This window comes from Aquarana catesbeiana, linkage group LG05 (assembly GCF_042186555.1).
Source record: "Aquarana catesbeiana isolate 2022-GZ linkage group LG05, ASM4218655v1, whole genome shotgun sequence".
Lineage (NCBI taxonomy): Eukaryota > Metazoa > Chordata > Amphibia > Anura > Ranidae > Aquarana > Aquarana catesbeiana.
Window position 1 is genome coordinate 389391136 of NC_133328.1, and position 24402 is coordinate 389415537.

Here is a 24402-nt window from a genome sequence, read left to right on the forward strand (position 1 = left end):
TAACATGAAAATCAACTTCTACATTTGAAAAACAGCTGGAGGGCACTGGAGAGTTTATAGGCAGCTTTTTAATGCCTATTCGTACTTCTGCATTGTGGAAATGTATTGCCACAATTCATAGCAGCGCAGCTGCTTTATGTATGGTGTGTTGTACTTCATTGTGAATGACACCCCAACACATTGTATATTGGAGCCCAATGCACCACAATTATATACAGTGTCTTGTGGTGCACTGTTATAAATAAAAAAAAGCAAATTTTTTAATTCATCTTGATGCACTTACAGACCATTCATAATAAAAGGGCTGCTCTGAACCAATGCACATTAACGCATGTATTACCACAACGTAATACTTAACTGTGAGTGGGCCCTAAACACTGCTTGAAATAAACTGCTGATTAACTGAATGTCACATGAACCTGATCGTACACATTTATAACCTGTATTTAGGAAGTGGTGGATACTGTGGTATATCTCCTTGGGGAAACATTGGTAGAAATAAAAGATTTTCTTCATCGTGACCATGCTAATTTGTGTAGTCATTTAGTCACGCAGAAATGTCAGCTGAGATCAGTTTACTCTAGGAAAAAGCTTGTTTCTCATCTCACCTTCCAGGACGGCAACACATGAGAGATGATGGGCTCCTCTCTACAGGAAACACAATCAGTTCGCAGCTGTTAAAAGGCCCCACCCTTCTCCTAGTCCCTCAGTATTGATTGTGTTTCTCCTACAAAAGGTTTATTATTTTTCTCTGACCAGGAGACTAAAAAAGAGAGTCGGATGGTACCCCTGTGAGCCAGGTTCAGGAATGCCGGTGAGAGCTGTACTAACCTGCCGCTTCAAGCTTCTCGCAACTCGTCCCAGGGTGTGGTGCAGGCGATTTGGGTGTTTCTAATGTTCCCCCTCCATTTCACGATGTTTAGCAGCTCGGGTCTCTTCCTATCCTCCCCTGTGTGCAGCGGGAGACATTTTCCCAGAGCCCAGAGGACGTAAAACACCAGGGGGAGGACACTTGTGCGCTCCAAGCCTCGCTCTGAAACCAGGACTTCCGGTCGGAGCAGGAAGGGGGCCGAGCACGCCCAGCGTGACCCAGGAAGGGGAAATAAAGCCTGGAGGAGACGCAGGACCCGTGTGGCTGCAGAGGCTGGAGTTTCCCTGTCTTCTCTCAGGACCTAGCGAGCTGCAAAGAACGGAAAGTCTGCTGTTACTCACCTTATGGAAAACGAGGATGGCAAGACAGCACAGGTGGCAGCAGGTAAGAGCAAGTCAGGGCCCGATAAGATTGTTTTGTCTATTATGCAGAGTGACACCAGTCTTAAGTGGTCCCTGGGAAACCCCTAGGCTCTCACCTCTGGGGAATGGGGCCTGCAGCCATCACTGAAGAGGGCCGGAAGAGTGACGTTTCCTTTATCTCCTCTTCTCTTGCAGACTCCCCAGGTGGATCTCAGGAGGTCGCCGACAAATCACCTTCTACATCCGCTAGCACTAGTGCCAGTAAAAAGTGCGGTAACTGCAGAGAAAGATTATCTAAATTTCACACCAAGCCATTTTGTTACTGTTATATTAACAAACTGACTGGGAAAGAGGCCTGAGGTCTGATGAAAGATTTTCTGACAGAGATGCTGGTCACTATACAATCTTTTCGCACCACTGCAGTTGCCCCCCATGTGGCAGATGCAGAGGAGATTCCCCGTAAAGAGGGTCCCTCCTCTCAGGAGATCGTTCTCTCCAGACCAGGGCCAAATGCTTTTTTACCAAATGCTCAGGGCCTTCCCCAGCTCAGGCTAGGGAAGAAGATGAGATAGAAGAAGCAGAAACCCAGGTGAAATCTGAGCCCAGCTTAGAGGAGAAGACTGATATGGGCCTGGATAGTGACATGGAAAGCGTCAAACTAAACAGACATCTCTTTGGTCTAGAGGACTTGGAGGGACTCCTTCAAAAGATTTATGCCACTGAAGAGATCCCTGAACCAACTAAGGAAACCTTGGCACGGGATAAGAGGTATAGGGAGTTGGTTAAAAACCAGTCAAGGGTGTTTCATATACACCAGTCCCTGAAGGATTTAGTGCTTCAGGAATTGCAGACTCCTGAGAGCCTGGTTAAACCTAAAACATGGAAGAGAAGATTCCCCTTCAAAGAGGAGGAAGCGGAAAAATTCCTAAAGGTCCCAAAATTGGACGACGCTCTCTCCCAGGTGACAAAAAGGTCTGACCTCTCCTTTGAGGATACAGGGAACATCCGAGATGCTATGCATCACAAACTGGAATCCCTGTTAAAAAAGACCTGGGAGGCCAATTCTTCCGCTATGACCCCAGCATTAGCAGCCACCTGCGTTGCCAGGAATGCGGCTTCTGGATAGGTAGGCTTAATAAGCAACTCCTACAGGGTAATAAGTCTCAAGAAGTTCTGGATTCTCTCTCAGGCAGCCACCTGGCTCAGTCTCTAGGTGGATAAAAAGCCAGAGATACCAAGGCTTTTACTCCCATATTTTCGTGGTACTCAAACCATCAGGGAAGTAACACTTGATCATAAACCTCAGGAACTTAAACAGATTCCTGGAATACAAGAGGTTTTCCAGACATCTTTTTAAACCACTCTGGATATCAGGGATGCCTATTTGCATGTCCCAATCCACTCGGAACACCAGGCATTCCTGAGATTTGCAGTAGTAACCCAGGAAGGGATTAACCATTGACAATTCAGGGCCCTCACTTTTGGGCTAGCAGCCAGTCCAAGGATCTTCACAAAGATCCTTGCCGAAGCAGTGGCCTATCTGCATCTACAGGGAATAGCATTATCACCTTACCTGGGCGACCCGCTCATCTTTGGTCTGTCAGCCGTTCAGGTAGAGACAGATACCCAAAGGGCAATTTTAGTCCTGCAGAAGTTAGGCTGGCTGGTGAGTGTGGAAAAATCTTCCCTGGTACCGGCTCAGGTCCAAACCTACCTAGGCTATCGGGTAGATTCACGGGCCCAAAAGCTCTTCCTCCCAAGGGAGAAGGTGGAGAAATTAGTCGCAGCCGTCAGGAGGCTGATAGACGCCCCCGTGTGTTCCAGGAGAGATATTTTCAGGATCCTGGGACTCATGTTAGCCAGTATCCCAGCAGTCGCTTGGGCTCAACTGCATTCCAGAGACCTCCAACTTTTCCACCTTTCCTCTTGGGACAAAAGGAACGAATCTCTAAATGAAAGTTTAGTCATAACCCCTCAGGTAAAATCTTATCTGGAGTGGTGGTCAGTCCGAGACAATCTGGAAAAAGGCAGACCATGGGGTCAGTGGGATCCACTGAAGCTCACCATGGATGCAAGTGCCTGGGGTTGGAGAGCCTACCTAGAAAAAGCCAAGGCACAGGGCACCTGGGACAAGAGGGTAGCCAGATCCTCTTCCAACCTCAGGGAGCTCAGAGCAGTGGGCGAATTCTTAAGGCCTTCGAAGGCAGAGCCTTAGGCAAAGAAATCCAGATGTGCTCAGACAACGCCACGGCGGTAGCCTACCTAAACCACCAGGGGGAACCAGATCCAAAGCCCTTCTGGACTTGGAAAAGGAGATTTTGAACTGGGCTGAGCACAGGGTACTCTCGCAGCAGTCTACATAAAGGGGGCATACAATCAGGAAGCAGACTTCCTCAGTCACCAGCCTGTCAGACAGGGAGACTGGGAGCTGAACCCCAAGGTATTCTAGGCATTAGTCCAAAAATGTGGTGATAGACACACTCCTCTTGAGCAGGAAGCCAGTAACCAGAAAGATATACTTTAAAGTATGGAAAACATTTTGTACCTGGTGTAAACAAAAACAGGTTGTTTCCACCTCAATCCCCATTATCCTAGAATTTCTTATGGATGGAGTAGAGAAGGGTGTGGCAGTGAACACTCTTCGGGTACAAGTGTCCGCACTTTCTGTTTTCCTTGATGCTAGGTTAGCAAAGGAGCAAGGAGAGAGGCGCCTCTGGGTGCAGACGTTTTTAACAAGCTTTAATATACATAAATTAGTCAAACTCACATTTCAGCAGAAAGTGATAGGCATAGAAGTATAGACATGGTTATGTCACGGTGGCGATCCTGAGTCCTGGGCCTTGTAGTACTTCTGTCAAAACAGTCTGGTCAGAGAGGTGTCCGCCGTTAAGATGGTTATGCCGGCTCCGGAAGACAAACTCAAGACTCATGGGGGTTGATTTACTAAAGGCAAATCCACTTTACACTACAAGTGCACTGCAAGTGCACATGGAAGTACACTTGGAAGTGCAGTCACTTTAGATCATTGTAGATCTGAGGGGAAGATCTGAAATGAGGGGAAGCTCTGCTGATTTTATCATCCAATCATGTGCAAGCTAAAGTACTGTTTTTTATTTTCCTTGCATGTCCCCCTTAGATTGTTGTGCCTCCACTTGTTTTATAGGTTAGCAAAGGAACCCTTAGTTAAAAGGTTTTTGGTGACCATGGATAGGGCTACCCTGGTCATGAAAGATAGGTTCCCGCCTTGGGACCTAACCAGGGTTCTAGAGGCATTATCTAGACACCGCTTTGAACCCATAGAAGAGGTTCCTTTTAATTTTTTTTTTTTTTTTAAACTTAAGAACTTAAAAAAAAAATTAAAAATTATCCTTCCTGCTGGCAAGTACCACAGAAGGGTAGGAGACCAACAGGGTCTCTCCATTAAAGAAACTTTTTTGTTGATCCTGCCAGACAGGATCACCCTCAGACCCGATCCTTGCTATCTGCCCAAGGTGTCATCAGCCTTCCATAGGATGCAGGTAATAAACCTACCATCCTTTTGTGACAACCCTAAAAATGAGGGGGAAAAGAGATATTCCATTGCTTAGACGTAAGGAGATGCCTCCTCTCTTATATAGAAAGGGTTAAGGATTTTAGGAGATCCAATCACCTCCTAATCCTTTTCTCTAGACCAAGGAAGGAACTTCAGGCCTCAAAATCCTCAGTCTCTAGGTGGATAAGGCAAGCCATTTCTGTAGCGTACGAAAACTCAGGTATCCCTGCACCAGCAAATTTGAAAGCACACTCAACTAGAGCCCTGGCAACCTCCTGGGCCGAAAAAGCAGGAGCCTCCTGGGAGCAAATTCATAACGCAGCCACCTGGTCCAGCCAAGACACCTTCCTGAAGCACTGCCGAGTGGAGGTCCTATCGCAGCAAGACCTAGGTGCTACAGGCAGTGGTCCCACCCTAAGGTAGGCCTGCGGATTACCTGATTATGCTCTCATGTGTTGCTGTCCTGGAAGGTGAGGTGAGAAAGCCTATGAAAACCCGAGAGGTGAGAAAACCGATGGTTACTTACCGATAACAGTATTTCTACGAACCTTCCAGGATGGCAGGCCTACTTCCTGCCCTGTTATGGGTGGAGGAAAGAGTGTATACAATAGGTGATTAGTGTCTAAAGACCCCTTGTAAATCAGTTGGAGAATTACTTTACAACAACTGAGGGATAAGGGGGAAGGTGGGGCCTTTTAACAGCTGTGAACTGATTGTGTTTCCTGTAGGGAGGAGCCTATCATCTCTCATGTGTTGCCGTCCTGGAAGGTTCGTAGAAATACCATTATCGGTAAGTAACCATCGTTTTTCTTTTCTTCACTTTTCAATACTCCAGTCTCTGTATTCCAGCTGATGGTAATGAGCACATCAGTATGAACAGATACACACAGACAGATCTTCCCTTTGTGGTTGGACCTTTATAACCCAGCAACAAAACTAGCTACACTTGTGTTATCTATCTATATCATTTACCATAAGGGTTGCATGTATTCTGACACATTAGAGCAGCCATTCTTAACCAGGGTTCAGTTAAATCCTAAGCTTTCCTCCAAAGGTTGCCTAGAGGTTCCTTGAGCTCAGATAGTTCCAGGTCCAGTGCCATTTGCCAGTGGCAGGACACCGATGATCTCTTTAACTGTAAGGATATGGGGCATTCTGACTACCACTGTAAGCTAAGTGTTTTTTTACACTGGCTGCCAATGTAGATTTTCCATTTACATATTTACATAGTTAGTAAGGTTGAATAAAGACACCAGTCCAGCCAGTTCAACCTGAGTGAGCACCCACAATTGAAGTACTTTTATGCTAAATGGGTTAAATATGGAATGTAATTTAGCGGCATTCCTGGAAATGTAACTAGTAAGGATTTGATAAACATACTGGGGGCCCCTATGACATTTGAAGGGGGACGTTTTATTTATTTGTTTGATTGCTTTTCATTTTTTTTTCTTATTTACTGTTTTTGAGCTTGTGTTTTAGTTTCTGTTTTTTCTTATAGATATATTTAAATGCATCTTTATGGTTCAGGACATACTCTGTCTATGCGCTGTATATGTGATGAGTGTTCATCTGAGGAGTGTGCGCTGAGGACATCTGGTGGTTATATGCAAGCATAACAGGACGAGATTGGGTATTTAAGACACCAGCTCCTAACCCCTCCATGCTCCGAAGAAGCCGGTGCTCACTGGCAGGTGAAACGCGTCAACAGGACATCATCACTGTGGTCGGAGAGCTGCTTACAGACACCCATGCTAATACCATAGCCGGTGGATAAGGATCCATAATAACTGGGGAACAGCAAACTGCTTATGTGGCTGGAATACCTGCATTAATACAGAACTGACAAGACACAGTGGAGGCAAGGGTGTCATATCTCAGACAGTGAGTAAAGATGCTACCCTTCATGGTTTGGGAGTGACTGTCTCCATGAACTTTCTCCTGTCCTCCCTGAGTGTATCCAGTGACACCTGATCTGCCCATGCATTTCCCGGTTTAGCTGATTGTGGTGTGTCCCTATACCTCTAGGGAGGACTTTGTCTGCACCATCTGACCTTGTGCACGTCCAACCTTTCACAGCATAATCATACCATTGATCCAGCACCAGTGATCCATCCATCCAGGCTCCAATCTTCTGTGACACCTGCCTTGAATTACAGGTACTTCCTTTCCTTGGGGGGACTATTCAATAACTGGCCTTTGAACAGCAATCTGCACACTGCTTTTCAACGGTGACTACATCTTTGAAATTCCTATTGTGCAATCTGTGTTTCAAAGTGTCTTCATCCATTGAAGTTTTAAAGGGTTTCCTCCCATGTCCTGGCGGTGTGAATGAATGACAAGCATTATTGTGGTGTGCTGCTAGCAGCTCAATTTATCAATATTAACAAAGTTGTCTTTTTATCTCTTGCACTGGTGGTAGTGTGGTGTTTTTATCATAGTGTTTTTTTTTTTTTTGCAACATTGTTTCAATAAAATCATTTATTTTTCCTAACTCTGGTGTCTCTATAGAAGGTTACTGTGGGTATCTGCTATCCTCAATTTTTTCTCTATTCTGACTACCACTGTAAGCTAAGTGTTTTTTGCTCTGGCTGCCAATGTAAGGGGCATTTCTCCCACTGACCCCTGATTTTAGCAGGGTTTCCTTGAGACCTGAAAATAGGCCTCCTCTTGGGTAAAAAGGTTGAGAGGCTGCATTAGAGCATAATTGGGCCGCTCAAGAATTATATCTTTAGAATAAGGTTATTGGATTAGAAGTTACTAATAATTATTAATCATCTTAATTTACAATGTGGAAATGCTGAGATCTATTTCAGGAAGATGAGTAGTAAGTGGTAAGCAATAAAGGGTAAGCAGCTTTTAATAACAACTTTATATGCATTGCATAGCAGAAATCTTAATGACATGTCCATGCACAACAACTATTTTTGTTTCTGGTGTACATAATTGCCTGCTGCCTTCATCCATTCCTTGCTAAAACGAGCTTGAAGGATTCCTCCACCACTCTTTCTGCATGGTTATTTCACCAGCAGTTGCTATTGTTTTTCCACCCCAAATCCAATCACTGCCCAATTCTTGCAGACTTCACCTCTGTAACATCTCCAAAATACACCCTTTTTTAACTGTTGAAACCTCTAAGCTAATTATTCACTCCCTTGCTCTCTCTTGCCTTTTCTCTTGTACCTCTCTCCTCATAGGCCTACCCATTTACAGGCTATCTATCCCCTCTTCAATCATGATTGCTGCTGCCAGACTCATCTAACTTACCAACTGTTCAGCCTCTTCTCTCTGTCAATCCCCACTGTCTTCACATTGCCCAATGAATAAAATTCAAAACGTTAGCAATAACTTTTACAGTGCTGCCTTGAGCATCATCACCAATCTTGCCTCCAAATATCACCCAAATCACCTTCTCTGCTCCTCCCAAGACCTCCTGCTCTCTAATTCCCTTGTCTTTCCCTCCCATGCTCATCTACAGGACTTCTCCAGAGCCTTTCCCATCCTCTGGAACTCCATAGCCCAATCTGTCTGACTATCGCCTACTCTGGCCACTTTTAGGCAATCCCTGAAAACTCATCTCTTTAGGGAAGCCTATCCTGCCTTCAGCTAATAACCAAATCTTTAATTTCTCTCATCAGTTCATCCCTCTCAGTAATTACATTTTGTTTTACTAGCCCATACCTATTAGTTTGTAAGCTCCCAGGAGCAGGGCCCTCCTAAGCCTCTTGTATTGAATTGTAATGTTGCTCTATTGTCTCTCTTTATAATGTAAAGCGATGTGTGCAAACTGTTGGTGCTATATAAATCCGGTATTATAAAAATGAACAGAGTTGGCTAGGATCACTATTTTTCATACATCTTCATCAATGAAATAATAACAATCCTGTGGTATAGTAGTGATACCCTTAGTTGCATTCAGGGGCAAGGCTTGTTATCAGATTTCCTAAGAGTTAAGAAGTCAGTGGGTGATTCAACATGGACATATCCACCAAAGTAACAGAAAATACATTATTTGGACCTGCTTTTTAAGGTCATCATCGATTGTAATTGACGGCGCTTTATAGGCTCAGAAACATTCAGCTTAAGAGTGTCAAACTCCAGACTATTGCAAATAATGCATTGGAACCACTTATCTGTGTGTGTGTGTATATATATATTTATATATATATATATATATATATATATATATATATATATATATTTTACACACACAAAATGCACTCACTCAAAAAATTTCTGTACAGTTCATTAAAAGAAATAATCTAACTGGTTAGCTTAAAGTAATAAGCAAGAAGTCTTTCTTTTCACAGAATTTAAATTTTAGTGCATACAAAGGCCTACATTAAATTAAAAATTGTTAAAACATGTAAAAGAATGTCAGTGGGCTGTTATAAGGCATTTTCTGGACTACAATTCGAAATACTTTTCATCTTGATTATTGGTATGATGACATTTAGAGAAAATAAAGCACCTGGTGCTTTACCATTGTATCCTACATATCAAAATAATTTGGGGTATTGATTATGAAAAAAAATCTTTGAACATAAATTGGATTTGGTCAGTAGTTAAGAGGAAGCCTATCAGCCTGTTTAAATAAAAATGTAAACGGGCTTTATCTTCTATTTCATAGTCTTCGTATACTAATTGTGTTTCTTGTGCACAAAACCATTGCTTGCGTTCATTAAGTCCTTGTGATATCCATTTTTCAGATCTAAGCTGGCTGCTGTTCTATTAGGATCGGATTTTGACGATTTCTTGTATGTCTAAAAAAAAAAAAAGAGAAGGAAAAGGAAGACTGTAATATTTGTACAATTTGTTTTATAATGCACAATTTTTTTTTATAATTTTACTTTTTTACCAATGTACACCACTTGCAAATCTTCCCTGCCAGCTAGAGAGCAGTGGGATAAATAATTATTTGATCCCCTGCAGATTTTGTAAGTTTGCCCACTTAAAAAGAAATGAAGGGTCTACAATTTTTATCATAGGTAGATTTTAAATGAGAGACAGAATATCAACCAAAATCCAGAAAAAAAAAATGATACAAATGTTATAAATTGAGTTGCAGTTCAGTGAGTAAAATAAGAATTTGATCCTCAAGCAAAACATGACTTAGTACTTGGTGGAAAAACCCTTGTTGGCAAGCAAAGAGGTAAGACGTTTCTTGTAGTTGGTGACCAGGTTTGCACACATCTCAGGAGGGATTTTGATCCACTCTTCTTTACAGATCTTCTCTAAATCCTTAAGGTTTCTTGGCTGTCGCTTGGCAACTTTAAGTTTCAGCTCCCTCTTTTTTCTATAGGATTAAGGCCTGGAGACTGAATAGGCCACTCCATGACCCTAATGTGGTTCTTCTTGAGCCACTCTTTTGTTGCCTTGGTGGTAATTTTGGGTAATTGCCATCCTGAAAGACCCATCCATGACCCATCTTCAGTGTTCTAGCTGAGGGAAGAAGGTTCTCATGCAAGATTTTACAATACCTGGCCCTTCAGTGCTGCAAAGTTGGTCTGTATCTCTAGCAGAGGAACAGCCCCAAAGCATAATGTTTCCACCTCCATGCTGGACTGTAGGGATGGTGTTTTTAGGGTCATAGTCAGAATTTTTCTTCCTGCAAACACGATTAGTCCCCCTCCTCAAGAAGTCAAGGCACATTATTATTATTATTATTATTATTATTATACAGTATTTATATAGCGCCAACAGTTTACGTAGCGCTTTACAACTTGAGGGTAGACAGTACAAATACAATACAATTTGATACAGTAGGAATCAGAGGGCCCTGCTCCTTAGAGCTTACAATCTAAGAGGGAAGGTCAAGAGATACAAGAGGTAATAACTGTGGGTGATGTGCTGATTGAGAAGATAAATGTACAGTTGTTAGGTGGGGGCCAGATAGGCTTCTCTGAAGAGATGAGTTTTCAGGGATCGTCTGAAAGTGGATAAAGTAGGAGAAAATCGGACGGATTGGGGTAGAGCATTCCAGAGGATGGGGGAGGCTCTGGAGAAGTCCTGAAGGCGAGCATGGGATGAGGTGACAAGGGAGTTTGAGAGCAGGAGGTCTTGGGAGGAGCAAAGAGAACGATTAGGTTGGTATTTTGTGACTAGGTTAGAGATGTAGCTAGGGGCCAGGTTGTGGATGGCTTTGTAGGTTATAGTTAGTATCTTGAATTTAATTCGGTGACTGAGTGGCAGCCAATGGAGGGATTGGCAGAGGGGTGTAGCAGACGCTGAGCGGTTTGTGTGGTGGATGAGCCTGGCCGCAGCGTTCATGATGGACTGAAGTGGGGATAGCCTATTTAGAGGTAAACCAATGAGGAGGGAGTTGCAGTAGTCAAGGCGGGAGATGACCAAGGAGTGGATTAGAAGCTTTGTGGTGTCATTGGTTAGGAAGGGGCGTATCTTGGAGATGTTGCGAAGACAGAGGCGGCAAGCTATGGATAGTGATAGAATGTGGGGTCGAAAGGTTAGTTCAGAGTCCAGGATTACACCTAGGACCTTGGCGTGGGGAGATGGGTTGATAGTTGAGCCGTTGATCTTGACAGGGAGATCAGGGGAAGTGGCACCTGAGGGAGGAAGTATCATGAGCTCGGTTTTGGATAGGTTGAGTTTGAGAAAGTGATGTGACATCCAGGCTGATATGTCTGCTAGTAAGTTGGTAATGCGTGAGGAGACAGATGGAGAGAGCTGGGGGGTGGAGAGATAGATTTGGGTGTCATCAGCGTAGAGATGATATTTAAAGCCGTGGGAGGCAATCAACTGACCCAAGGAGGTGGTGTAGATTGAGAAAAGGAGAGGTCCGAGAACAGAACCTTGGGGGACCCCAACGGAAAAAGGAAGAGGAGAGGAGGAAGTAGAGTTGTAAGTAACACTGAAGGAGCGGTGGGATAGGTAGGATGAGAACCAGCGAAGAGTACAGTCACGGAGACCAAAGGAGTGGAGTTTTTTGAGGAGGAGGGGGTGGTCCACTGTGTCAAAGGCAGCAGAGAGATCCAGGAGAAGTAGTACAGAATAGTGTCCATTGGCTTTAGCCATTAGTAGGTCATTTGAGAGTTTAAGGAGAGCAGTTTCCGTGGAGTGTTGAGGGCGAAAACCGGACTGAAGGGGATCAAGAAGTTTATTCATGGTCAGATGGTTGCTTAGTCGGTTGTAGACCAGTCTTTCAAGAAGTTTGGAGGAGAAGGAGAGTAAGGAGATGGGACGTAAGTTGTTGAGATTGGTGGGATCCAGTGAGGGCTTTTTTAGTATGGGGGTGACTAGCGCATGTTTTAGAGAGTTTGGGAAGATGCCACAAGAGAGGGAGAGGTTGAAAATGTGAGTTAGAGAGCGTAGAATCGAGTCAGAGGGTGAGCGTAGCATTTGCGAGGGAACAGGATCCAGGGGGCAAGTGGTTAGATGAGTGCTAGATAAAAGTTTAGCAACCTCAGTAGTAGTAGCAGGGTTGAATGAGGGAAGTAATGATTGTATCTGTGGACATGGGGTGTTGCATGGGGGAGGTTTTTGCGCATTGGCGATCTCCTCATGAATTGTATCAATCTTAGTTTTGAAGTGATTGGCAATCTCCTGGGCAGTGAGTGAGTTGGTGGGTGGAGGCAGTGGAGGACAGAGTAGAGTGTTGAAGGTAGAGAAGAGTTGACGTGGACTGGATGAGAAGGTGTTAATGAGTGTGATAAAGTAGGTCTGTTTGGCAGTGTGAAGGCAGGAGTAGTATTTTAGGAGGGCAGATTTATATTGTGTGAAGTCTTCCTGGGTCTTAGTCTTATGCCACAGGCGCTCAAGAGCGCGGCTACGTTTTCTGAGACTTCTGGTGTCATCTGTTTGCCAGGGTTGTAGCAGTCGGGGCCTAATTCTGCGTGTAGTGAGGGGGGCCAGCTTGTCTAGGGAGGAAGACAGTGAGCTGTTGTAGATGAAAGTAGCTAGGTTGGGGCAGGACAGGGGGGAGATTTTCTCATAGAGGTGATCAGTATCAGAGTAGAGAAGAGAAGGGTTGAGGTGGCGAAGGTTTCTGCGTGTAACTGTTAGGCGGTTGGAGGGAGAAGAGGTGGAAGACAAGGAGAGAGCAAAACTAATAAGGTGGTGATCAGAGAGTGGGAGTGGATTGTTGGAAAGGTTGCACGGAGTGCACAGATAGGAGAAGGCAAGGTCAAGGGTGTTGCCGTTGGAGTGGGTAGGAGCCTGTATCCATTGCTTCAGGTCAAGCGATGAGGTTAGATTAAGAAGTTTAGAAGTAATAGTAGTGTTAGTGTTGACAGGGATGTTGAAGTCCCCAAGAATAATTGTGGGGATTTCAGAAGAGAGAAAGTAGGGTAGCCAGGCAGAGAAGTCATCAAGAAAGGCTGATACCGGTCCAGGGGGCCGGTAGATGACAGCAATTCTTAGAGAAATGGGAGAGAAAAGACGAATGCAGTGTGCCTCAAAAGAGGAGAGTGTCAGAGAGGGAGGTGGGTGAAGAACCTGATAGGTGCTGCATGGGGCTAGAAGGATTCCCACTCCACCTCCCTTCCGTCCACTTGGTCTGGGGGACACATTTAGTCCCCCTCCTCAAGAAGTCAAGGCACATGTACAGTCATGCCAGTGAACATCTAAATGATTCAGAGAAGGATTCGGAGAAAGTGATATGGTCAGATGAGACCAAAATTGAGCTCTTTGGCATGAACTCGACAAAAATGCTGACTATGACCCTAAGAAAACCATCCCTACAGTCAAGCACGGATGTAGAAACATGATGCTTTGGGGCTGTTTTACTCCTAAAGGTACAGGCTGACTTTGCTGCACTGAGGGGACAATGGATGGGGCCATGTATTGTAAAATCTTGGATGAGAACCTTCCTCCCTCAGCCAGAACACTGAAGATGGGTCGTGGATGGGTCTTCCAGTATGACAAAGACCCAAAACATACCACCAAGGCAACATAAAGGAGTGGCTCAAGAAGAAGCACATTAGGTCATGGAGTGGCCTAGTCAGTCTCCAGACCTTAATTCTATAGACAATTTATGGAGGAGCTGAAACTTTGAGTTGCCAAGAGACAGCAAAGAAACCTTTTTAGATTTAGATCTGTATAAAATCTAAATTTAGATTTAGAAAAGAGCTGTAAAGAAGAGTGGACCAAAATCCCTCCTGAGATGTGTGCAAACCTGGTCACCAACTATAACAAACGGCTTACCTCTGTGATTGCCAACAAGGGTTTCTCCACCAAGTACTAATCATGTTTTGCTCGTGGATCAAATACTTATTTTACTCACTTTATGACATTTGTTTCATGTATTTTCTTTGGATTTTTGGTTGATATTCTGTCCCTATCATTTAAAATACACCTATGATAAAAAATTACAGACCCACCATTCTTTGTAAGTGGGCAAACTTACAAAAATCTGCAGGGCATCAAATACCATATTTATCGGCTTATAACATGTGACGGCATATAAACACGCACCCCAAGGAGGGAAATTTAAGGAAAAAAACTTACATTTTAAATGCCCATCAATGCAGCCTTATCAGTGTCCATCTGCAGCTTTGCCCATCATTGCAGAATGATCAGTGTCCATCTGCAGCCTTGCCCAACAGTGTCCATCTGCAGCCTTGCCCAAACTTGCAGCATGATCGGTTTTAAATTGTTACTGGTACTCAATTTAGGAGGGAACAAGTGCTGCAGAGATGGACAGAGCCAGATGTCCTGTGTACTCGGCTCCTCTCTCAGTTCTGCCCAGTCCCGCCCCTTGGCCCGACTCCTATGATGGACACAACAGTGGTTCAATGGCGGGATGTAAATACAAGGAGGCGGGACTGGGCATGACTGTGAGCGGAGCCGAGCCTAGCCTAGCCGAGTACACAGTACACTCGGCTCTGTCTATTTTGGTGGCGCTTGTTCCCTCCTTCCCGTCTGAGGCAGCAGTTCGGCGTATAACACGCACCCACAATTTTCCCCTGATTTTAAGGGGAAAAAAGTGTGTCTTATACGCCGATAAATACGGTAAGTATTTTCCCCACTGTATGTGCTCCTAATTTTTCCCATAACCTCCCGCTGCTCTCTGTTGTTGATGCGCTATTGTGTATGGTATCTGGAGGCAAGAGTAATTTATGTTGTAAAGAGTACAAGCACTAATCTTATTGGTGGCAATAATGCTTAGGGGTTGATTTACTAAAACTGGAGAGTGCAAAATCTGGTGCAGCTGCGTATGGTAGCCAATCAGCTTCTAACTTCAGCTTGTTCAATTCAGTTGACAAAAAACCTGGAAGTTAATTGATTTATATGCAGAGCAGCAACGGATTTTGCACTCTCCAGTTTTAGTAAATCAACCCCTGACTATTTAAAACCTGCAGTGTATATTTTATTATGGTACATCTGCACTGGCAGTAGATTCAAATGAACAGACTGACTTAACACAACACACTGGGCTTAAAAATCGCCAGTTCTTTTGGCAGAAACAAAATATATAAATATATAGATCATTTTTGTACAGGCGTTTAGGAGTATTTATCATTTTCTTGCTGCCAGAAAACCCCTCTCAAAAATGCACACCAGCTTTTTTTCTGCCTCTAAGCCTAAGTTCACATTGGAGCGCAATAGCACTGTCCGAATAAGGTGCAGCGTTGACTTTGCAAGGCCTCACCGATTCCAAAAGGTAGTTCTTGTACTACTTTTGGCGACTTTGGAGGGTGACTTGTATAAACATCTGTGCAGGAACACGCACACAAAACGGCTTGGGGAGAAGACAGTACTGGGAGAGATTACGGTGGGAGAAGACAGGTCAGGGAGAAAACAGCTTGGAGCTATTAAAATAAAGGACTTGTCAAAAACCGGCTCTTGGTTTTTTTTGGGGGGGTTTTTTACATTTCACTGCTTTTTTGGTGAATGGGTAGGGGTAAGCCCCCCGCCCGCAGACCCCGACAACCACCTGCCAGGGTTGTCAGGAACAGGCCCTTGTCCCCATCAACATAGAGGCAGGGTGCTTTGGGGTGGGGGGGCGCAGAGCCCTCCTGCCCCAAAGCACTCATCCTCCCATGTTACGGCATATGGCCTGGTATGGTTCAGGAGAAGAGGGAGGCGCTCGCTCGTCCCCTTTCTTTCCTGACCTATCGGGCTGCATGCTCGGATAAGGGTCTGGTATGGATTTTGGGGGGGGGGGGGGGGGACCACACGCCCTTTTTTAAAAAAATTTTTGGCATGGGGGGCTGGTATGGTCTTTGGGGGGGGGGGACCCCACGCCAATTTTTTTTCAGAATTTTTTAGCCGCCAATTTTTTTTTTTTAACATTTGCTTTCAGCAGGGAAGCCCACTGATAGGTGATGACTCATTGGTTGTTAAGGACGTAGCCCTCAGCACCCAGCTATGTACAATGAATGTAAAAACAAAAAACGCAATACTTGCGTTTTGGATGCGGGTCCATTGAAGTCTATTACATGCAAAACACTGTATTTTGTGAGAAAAAAAGTCCCCGACCCTTTCCAAAAACGCAGAGGTACAAAAATGCATTCATGTGAACATGTTCCATAGGAACCCATGTTAAAAAAAAAATTCCCTGCATTTCTGCAAAATGCATCAAAAAATGCATTAGTGTGCACACCCTTAAACTAATACTTTGTTGAAGCACCTTTTGATTTTATTACAGCACTCAGTCTTTTTGGGTATGAGCCACTCTTCTTTGCAAAAACACTCCAAATCTGTCAGATTGCGAGGGCATCTCCTGTGCACAGTTCTCTTCAGATCACCCCACAGATTTTCAATCGGATTGAGGTCTGGGCTCTGGCTGGGCCATTCCAAAACTTTAATCTTCTTCTGATGAAGCCATTACTTTGTTGATTTGGATGTATGCTTTGGGTCGTTGTCATGCTGAAAGATGACCTTTCTCTAAATGTTCAGATTTCTAGCAGAAGCCTGAAGGCTTTCTGTCAATATTGACTGGGGGGACTGTTCATAATTCCCTCTACCCTGACAAAGGCCCCTGTTCCAGCTGAAGAAAAACAGCCCCAAAGCATTATGCTGCCACCACCATGCTTCACTGTGGGTATGGTGTTCTTTTGGTAATATGCAGTTTTTTTTTTTTGCCAAACATATCTTTTGGAATTATGGCCAAAATGTTCAATCTTGCTTTCATCAAACCATAACACATTTTCCCACATGCTTTTGGGAGACTTCAGATGTGTTTTTGCAAAATTTAGCCGGGTTTAGATGTTTTTCTTCATAAGAAAAGGCTTCCGTCTTGCCACTCTACAACATAGCCCAGACATATGAAGAATACGGGAGATTGTTGTCACATGTACCACACAGCCAGTACTTGCCAGAGATTCCTGCAGCTCCTTTATTGTTGCTGTAGGCCTCTTGGCAGCCTCCCTGACCAGTTTTCTTCTCATCTTTTCATCAATTTTGGAGGGATGTCCAGTTCTTGGTAATGTCACTGTTGTGCCATATTTTCTCCACTTGATGATGACTGTCTTCACTGTGTTCCATGGTATATCTAATGCCTTGGAAATTCTTTTGTATCCTTCTTCTGACTGATACTTTTAACAATGAGATCCCTCTGATGCTTCGGAAGCTCTCTGCGGACCATGACTTTTGCTGTAGGATGCGGCTAAGAAAATGTCAAGAAAGACCTACTAAAACAGCTGAACTTTATTTGGGGTTAATCAGAGGCACTTTAAATGATGCCAGGTGTGTACTGACTCCTATTTAACATGAGTTTGAATGTGATTACTTGAGTCTGAACACAGCTACATCCCCAGTTAGAAGAGGGTGTGCATGCTTATGGAACCAGATTATTTTAGTTTTTTATTTTTACCTTCCCTCTCTCCCTAAAAGATTTCAGTTTGTGTTCCAATTGAGTTGTACAGTTTATAGGTCACATTAAAAAGGTGGAAAAAGTTCTGAAATGATTTATCTTTTGTCTCATTTTTTTACATCACAGAAACCTGACATTTTAACAGAGGTGTGTAGACTTTTTATATCCACTGTATACTGTGTATACCCCATAGACTCACTGGCAGTAATTCACATCAAATAAATTAAATAATAAAATATAATCCATTGACTGGATATCACACTTTTTTTTATTCCTCAAATTTGTAGTTTTAACTACTGTTTTTCTTCCATTCTCTTGTTTCTTAAAAAAACAAAAAACAAAACATGAAGCCATAAAAGCAATTTACCAGAATTTTGCACAGCTCTGGCAAAAGATTTTGTGAAGTATACAAGTATATAGTATCCAGTGATTTGCAGTCCTAGGTAATGGTACATAGCACCAATAATTCCCACAATTAGCGCTGCCAAAATATGGGATAATGACAGAATTCCAGGAACCAGTTTTAGAAAATATTTACACCCAGTGAGTTTATTGGTGACTTGATAGAGGTGACCAAAAAACAAAGGTTGCCTTGTATTGGGTGAAAAATATGTGCTGCCCCTGCATTTTTGGTTCAATGTCGCATTAAAAAAAAAAAATGACTTATTGAAGGAAATTTAATTTGTGTTCATTTCAAACATCCAGTTCTACTGTATCTGCAAGAGGATTTAAAAATAGGAACTTCTAAAACATGTGATTTGTAGTAAACATTCCTGAAGCAAACCCATTCATTCTAGCATATGCCTATTTCTGCTGAACTTCTTTTAAGGGACAAGCCTGCAAAGTTACCCTGGGGACTTTTTTCCAGTGATTTGCGGGTAATAGACTTCAGTGGAATCACACCAGAAAACGCAAGTGTTGTGTGTGTTTTGCGTTTTCCGCTTTTTATTCTTCAGTTTAAAACACTGTATATAGCTGGTTGTTGAGGGGGCCGGGAAGCCTGACATCACAAGGGGTGGGCTCTCCGGCGGATGGCATTGGCTGGCCATGCCCCGTGGCTATATAAGAGGTGGCAGTGGAGACATCACAACGGAGGAAGACTGCTTCAGGGCAAGACCGGCTTTTTTCTCTTTTTTTAGTGGGTAACCGGCAGCGAGGAAGAAGATGGCTCCGCAGGAGAAGACCGCACAAGAAGATGATGGCTCCGGGAGAAGATGGCTCCGGGCTTCTTATTTAATAAAAGACTTTTAAAAAACCCGCTTTTGTATTTTGTTAACATTTCAGTTTTTTTGGTGAATGGGTAGAGGTACGATGTACCCGATACCCATTCACATAGGAGGGGGCCTTTGTTACTAGGGGCTTCCAGATTCCGATAAGCCCCCCGCCGCAGATCCCGACAACCACCGGCCAAGGTTGTCTGGAAGAGATGTTTGTCCTCACCCACATGGGGGCAAGGTGCTTTGGGGTGGGGGGGTGCAGAGCCCCCCCGCCCCAAAGCACCATCTCCCCCCCATGTTTTGGGCATGCAGCCTGGTATGGTTCAGGAGGAGGGAGGTCACTTGTCCCCTCCCTTTTCTGACCTACCCGGCGGCATGCTTGGATAAGGGTTTAATATGAATTGTGGGGGGACACCACGCCATTTTTTTTTTTTTGGGCTTGGGGGGGTTCCTCTCCAAATCCATACCAGGCCCGAGCGCCATTTTTTTCACACATTTTTTTGCGGCAATTTTTTATTTTTTTTAACCTTCAGCAGGGAAGCCCACTGACAGCTGATGACTCATGGGTTGTTAAGGATGTGGCAGCTGGCTTCCCAGCCCCCTCCTTAGCAACCAGCTATATACAGTATGTTTACAGTGCATTTAAAAGAGAAAAGAAAATTTAAAATGCATGAAAACTGCATGCAAAAACGCATTAAAAACATGGGTTTAAAAACGAAAAATGCACTGCAAAACGTGCCTGAAAAAATGCATCAAGCGCAGCCTCATAGATGTGAACCTAGACTAAAAGTAAACTTTTGTGGACTAGTTATGACATTATTGCTACTGATGTGACTTTATCATGGTATTCGATACCACCATGTTAACCCTAATCGAAGGTTTAAAGTAGACCTGTTATAAAGGTAATATGTGAGCTGCCACTGCTGAACTCATACTGTTCCTAAGTCTTAAATGCTTTCTGAATCACTGACCTGCAACTGGAAAAGACCTAAGGAATTCTGACTTTCACCTACTGCAGGTCTATTCTGAGTCTGGGTGCCAGAAGCACTTAAGCCAGATATGGCCAGGTAACTGGCATTTTCAGATGAAGACAAGAAATGGCAGTCCACCTAATTGTCTCATGACAAGTGGACTTTATCGAAGGACTGTCATACAAGAGTGTTTGTGTTTTGCGTCTAACAAATTTAATAAGCATTTCTAAAGATCTGAAATTAGGTCTTAACTTTTTATTTTGATCTATGATGAGTTGTGCTTTGGTTTTGCCATGTCTTACCTTTAGATAAAAGTTTACAAATAATATGACCAATGTAGTCATATAGGATGACTGGAATATTAGACATCCAAAAGGAAACCCACAGGGTTTAACCACCGCACTGAGCGTGTGAGAGATGGTGAGCACGAACTGAATCTGAAAAACAGACAAAACGACATCATCATTTGCTCTACATCACTCTGGTATTCATTCGTTGCAGTAATTCTTGTAACAACAAGGGGCAACTTTATAAATTTCACCAAACATTCACTGGTGGTGAATCACTGAGTATTAAAACGGGTGCACCAGGAATATTTACTGGGAGTGAATGTTTGGTTACAGTCAGATTAATTGCTTCATTGCTTTATAAATATACCTCTAATGGTGTTTTTGTGGAATCCTTTATGGTTGGAGTTTGAACAAAAATGGCCTTTGTGGAAACTACAGAAAGCGTTTTCTCAGGACTAGTGTGTCAGATGGCCTAAAAATTATACTACTGCTTTTGATTCTAGCTGATTTGCTGGATTATCTATCACGTGGATACTGTAGACAAGTGCGCTACAGTAATGGATGATCAAAATCCAAACCACAGACCACTACCAGGGGGTAGAAGAGTTCCCATTTTAACACATAGATGAAGCTGAGAGCCATTCAAAGAAATAATTACTCCTGGAAGAAACATTAAAAAAAAAACTAAAAGTAAAAAAATATGAACTGTAAAAATAACCTGCAGTAGTAAGGCCAAATACTACTGGTGGTCCACTGCAGAGATTTTTTTTTTCTATTAATGATAAGGTATCTGGTCAAATTCAGCTTTCTAACCCCTGAAATTGAAATCCCTAGAATTATGTAAATCATTTTTATGGAAAATCTCTGCAATACAACTATTTTATCTTTCAATTATAGTGGGAATTATTTTCTTTTAGTTTGCTTTTACAAGTTGGAACCCTTATGTTACTTTAGGACAGCATGATTATGTATAGTTCACATAAATACAACACATGAACAACATAACTATGTATATTGTATGTAAATACAACTCTTTTACAACCCGTATAGTGCATATAAATACAACTTGGGAACAAAATGACTATGTACAGTGCATGTAAATAAATCTCAAGAACGTGACTATGTACAGTGCATGTCAATACAATTTGGGAACACTATACCTATTTGCAGTGCATGGACATAAAACTCAGAAACAACATGACTATACACAGTGCATAGAGATAGACTTAAAGGGTTGCGTTCTAAAGAAAAGCTACTCTGGTAGTGTTTTTTTTTGTTTTGTTTTTAGTGGACTGACATTTACCAGCTGGGTCTTTTTTTTAACTTTTTAATATTTTAATTTAAATTTTTTTGTATTCAAGGGGTTGTAAACCCTCGTTATTTTTTTTTTATAAATAACAAACATGTCATACTTACCTCCTCTGTGCAGTTTGTTTTGCACAGAGTGGCCTCAGTCCTCCCCTTCTGGGGTCCCTCAGCAGCACTGGTGGCTCCTCCCTGCATTGCATGTCCACATTGGAGAAGGCTCTCCTATGGCAGGCACCCATGCAGATGTGCTCCCGAGTACTGCATCTGTGTCCATTCACACAGAATGCAGGACTCTGCCCCACCCCCTGGTGCTGCATCATTAGATTTCATTGACAGCAGTGAGAGCCAATGACTGTGCTGCTATCAATCAATCCAATCAGGACACGAGACACCAGCTAGAGCTGGTGTGCTCATTCCTGGATGGAAGATGACAGTTTTCAGGTAAGTAAAACGGGGGGGGGGCTGCAGCACTTCAGAAGGTTTTTCACCTTAATGCATTAAGGTGAAAAACCATGAGGGTTTACAACCCCTTTCATTATTTGTTCATGCGTTTTTGATAGGTTCTCTCTAATCCACATTTCCTTGAATGTTTATCCTTGAGTTACTGCCAACACTGTACATTGGTAACCATTATTACACCCTACAGTGCCCGCCAAAACAGGTGGGTGGTCCTAGCCTAATTTTGTTACCTTTTTGGGGTTAAATTAGAGTGTTTATTCAGTTTTTTTTTCTTCCTCCCCAGCTCCACGGACTGGTCTATTTGTGTGACCCAATGTTGTGCAAGGGAGTTTAGCATCTGCCCTCTATCCTTGGACCCCTTGCATGCAAGGACAGTGAGCCAGTTTGTTTTGTATATAGTCTAATCTACACAATTGTACATTGCTATGATGTCAGCTAATATTTTGTTGTTCATAGTACTTTTAGGTTCTTTCCCATCACTGAAGAAGCAGGGTGTTCAGGCGAAATGCGTTGAGGTAAATATTTCCCCATCTGGATATCCCCAATGTAGAAATGCTTTTGTTTTTAAGTCAACATGTGGTTGAGCACCTGTCTGTTTATCATATATACATATCTGTATGTTATAATTGCTTGATGTGGGATACCCTTGGGGAATTATTGTATTGTGTTGGAGGAATTTTTGAACATTCCTGTAGCAGTTTGTTCATTGTTTTATCTGTACCTATGTTTTTATTTTATTGTGAAATTGTGTAATAAATTTGTATTTTTATTGTGTTATGTCTGGGAACCTTAAAAAATGAATTTCTAGTAAAATTTTCAATAACGGGACTTTGAAGAGTGCATAGAGATGAACTTGCTTAAAGGGTTGCTGTCTAAAGAAATGCTGCTCTGGTAGTGTTCTAATTTATTTGTTTTTAGTGGATGGACATTACCTACCAGCTGGGCCTGAGTAAGATACTTCTTCCACCAGAGGTATTTGTGCATGGATGGAATAACCGACAGGCCATAGTAGGAATACATGAGAACATGGATGAAACTGTTCAGGGTAGGTCCAAAGAAACCTGTATTAGCATTTGAAGGAAACAGAGACATATTATAGCAAACGCTGTACAAGAAATAACAGTCTAGAAACTGTATTTTACTGCAGTAATAAGTTTGATTGTGATACAATTACCTGAAAAGTTTAAATAAAATTGTGTCAGAATTACTCTTATATATTAGACTATTATCTAAGTAAGAGACGCTATTTATTTGCACACTACAAAGAACAATAATGTGCAGTATCAAACAGCTTTCAATTAAATCCCATTTCAACAGTGTAGCCAGGCTAAAAAATAGCTCATTCTGCCTCAGTGCCATGTCTTACTGAACACCGCATACCTCTTCTCTTCTCTAGAATACATATAACAAATGGATTGACGATGAATAAAGAATCCTTGGAATATTGCAAAACTGCATGGTCTGTCTAATCTGGACTTATGTTGTAAAGCAGGGGTGTTCCATTATAATTCATAGAGGTCCTGTAATTAGAATGTCCCCATCACAGTGCCCCCATACCTTTTATTGTCAGGCAGGAAAAAGGCAGGAGCCGAGCGGCAGAGCAGGCTGCAGGACTGGACACTTCCATTCAACTGTGACACTGGAGGCAGGGCACACCCATGACATGACATCTTTGGTTATTATGATACTGAGGTTCTAACAACTAATCACTGCAGGGGGGAACCTATGCTGCAGCCTGGCTGGTGGTCCAGATAGAACCCCATCCCCCCCCCCCCCCCCTCTGAGTCTGGACCATGGTACACAATTTAGTGATACCTGCTGTAAGGCCCTGTTCACACTGACATTAAAAGCAGGAGTTTGCAAAAAGTTAAAAATGTGCCCCAAACTCAAAGTAAAGCAGCCTGCAATTGATAATATGGACAGCAGATAGTGTTTGTCAACATTATCAATACATGAAGAGTTTGCTTCGTGTTTCTGCGCTTCAAAAATGGTACTTCGTGTGGAGTTTGGAAGGAGTTGAAGCATCTAAACTCCTTCTATTTAGGCTACATGCCCACGGACGTTTTATAAAACGAGCTGCAAAGCTAGTACCGACGCCAGGAAAAAAACGGCTTTAAAAAAGCAATTTTTTTCACGTTTTGCATTGGCATCAATGCACATTTAGCCACGCTAGCTTTCGGCCGCATTTCTGTCTCCATTCGATATCAATGGTTCCCTATGGGAGCCCATTGATTTGAATAGAAGTCGCACCAGATGATGATCTGACTTGCGGTGCGACTTGTGCTAAGAATCTTGAAGAGGAACCCCGCCAAAATTTTGTGTGAGGTTCCCCCCAAGATCCATACCAGACCCTTATCCAAGCACGCAGCCCGGCAGGTCAGGAAAGGGAGGGGACGAGCGAGTGAGTGCCCCCCCCCTCCGGACCATACCAGGCCACATGTCCTCAACATGGGGGGTTGGTGCTTTGGGGCAGAGGGGGCCCCTACACCCCCCCCACCCCAAAGCACCATGTCCCCACGTTGATGAGGACAAGGACCTCTTCCCGACAACCCTTGCCCAGTGGTTGTCGGGGTCTGCGGGCGGGGACTTATCGTGATCTGGAAGCCCCCTTTAACAAGGGGCC

The 24402-nt window shown here is 43.2% G+C and overlaps 1 protein-coding gene across 2 annotated transcripts in view; it reads right to left on the bottom strand.

Moving 5' to 3' along the window:
* Nucleotides 1-8152: 8152 nt before the first annotated feature.
* The window catches only part of ELOVL2 (ELOVL fatty acid elongase 2), a 184967-nt gene continuing 168717 nt past the window's right edge, over nt 8153-24402 (bottom strand). For both annotated transcript variants that reach the window (XM_073631054.1, XM_073631055.1), the window contains 3 exons: nt 22716-22840; nt 20025-20159; nt 8153-9525 (listed from right to left, as the gene is read on the bottom strand). In XM_073631054.1, the coding sequence (XP_073487155.1) occupies nt 9403-9525; nt 20025-20159; nt 22716-22840 (383 nt within the window). In that variant the 3' untranslated portion in view covers nt 8153-9402. The remainder of the gene's footprint in view (nt 9526-20024; nt 20160-22715; nt 22841-24402) is intronic.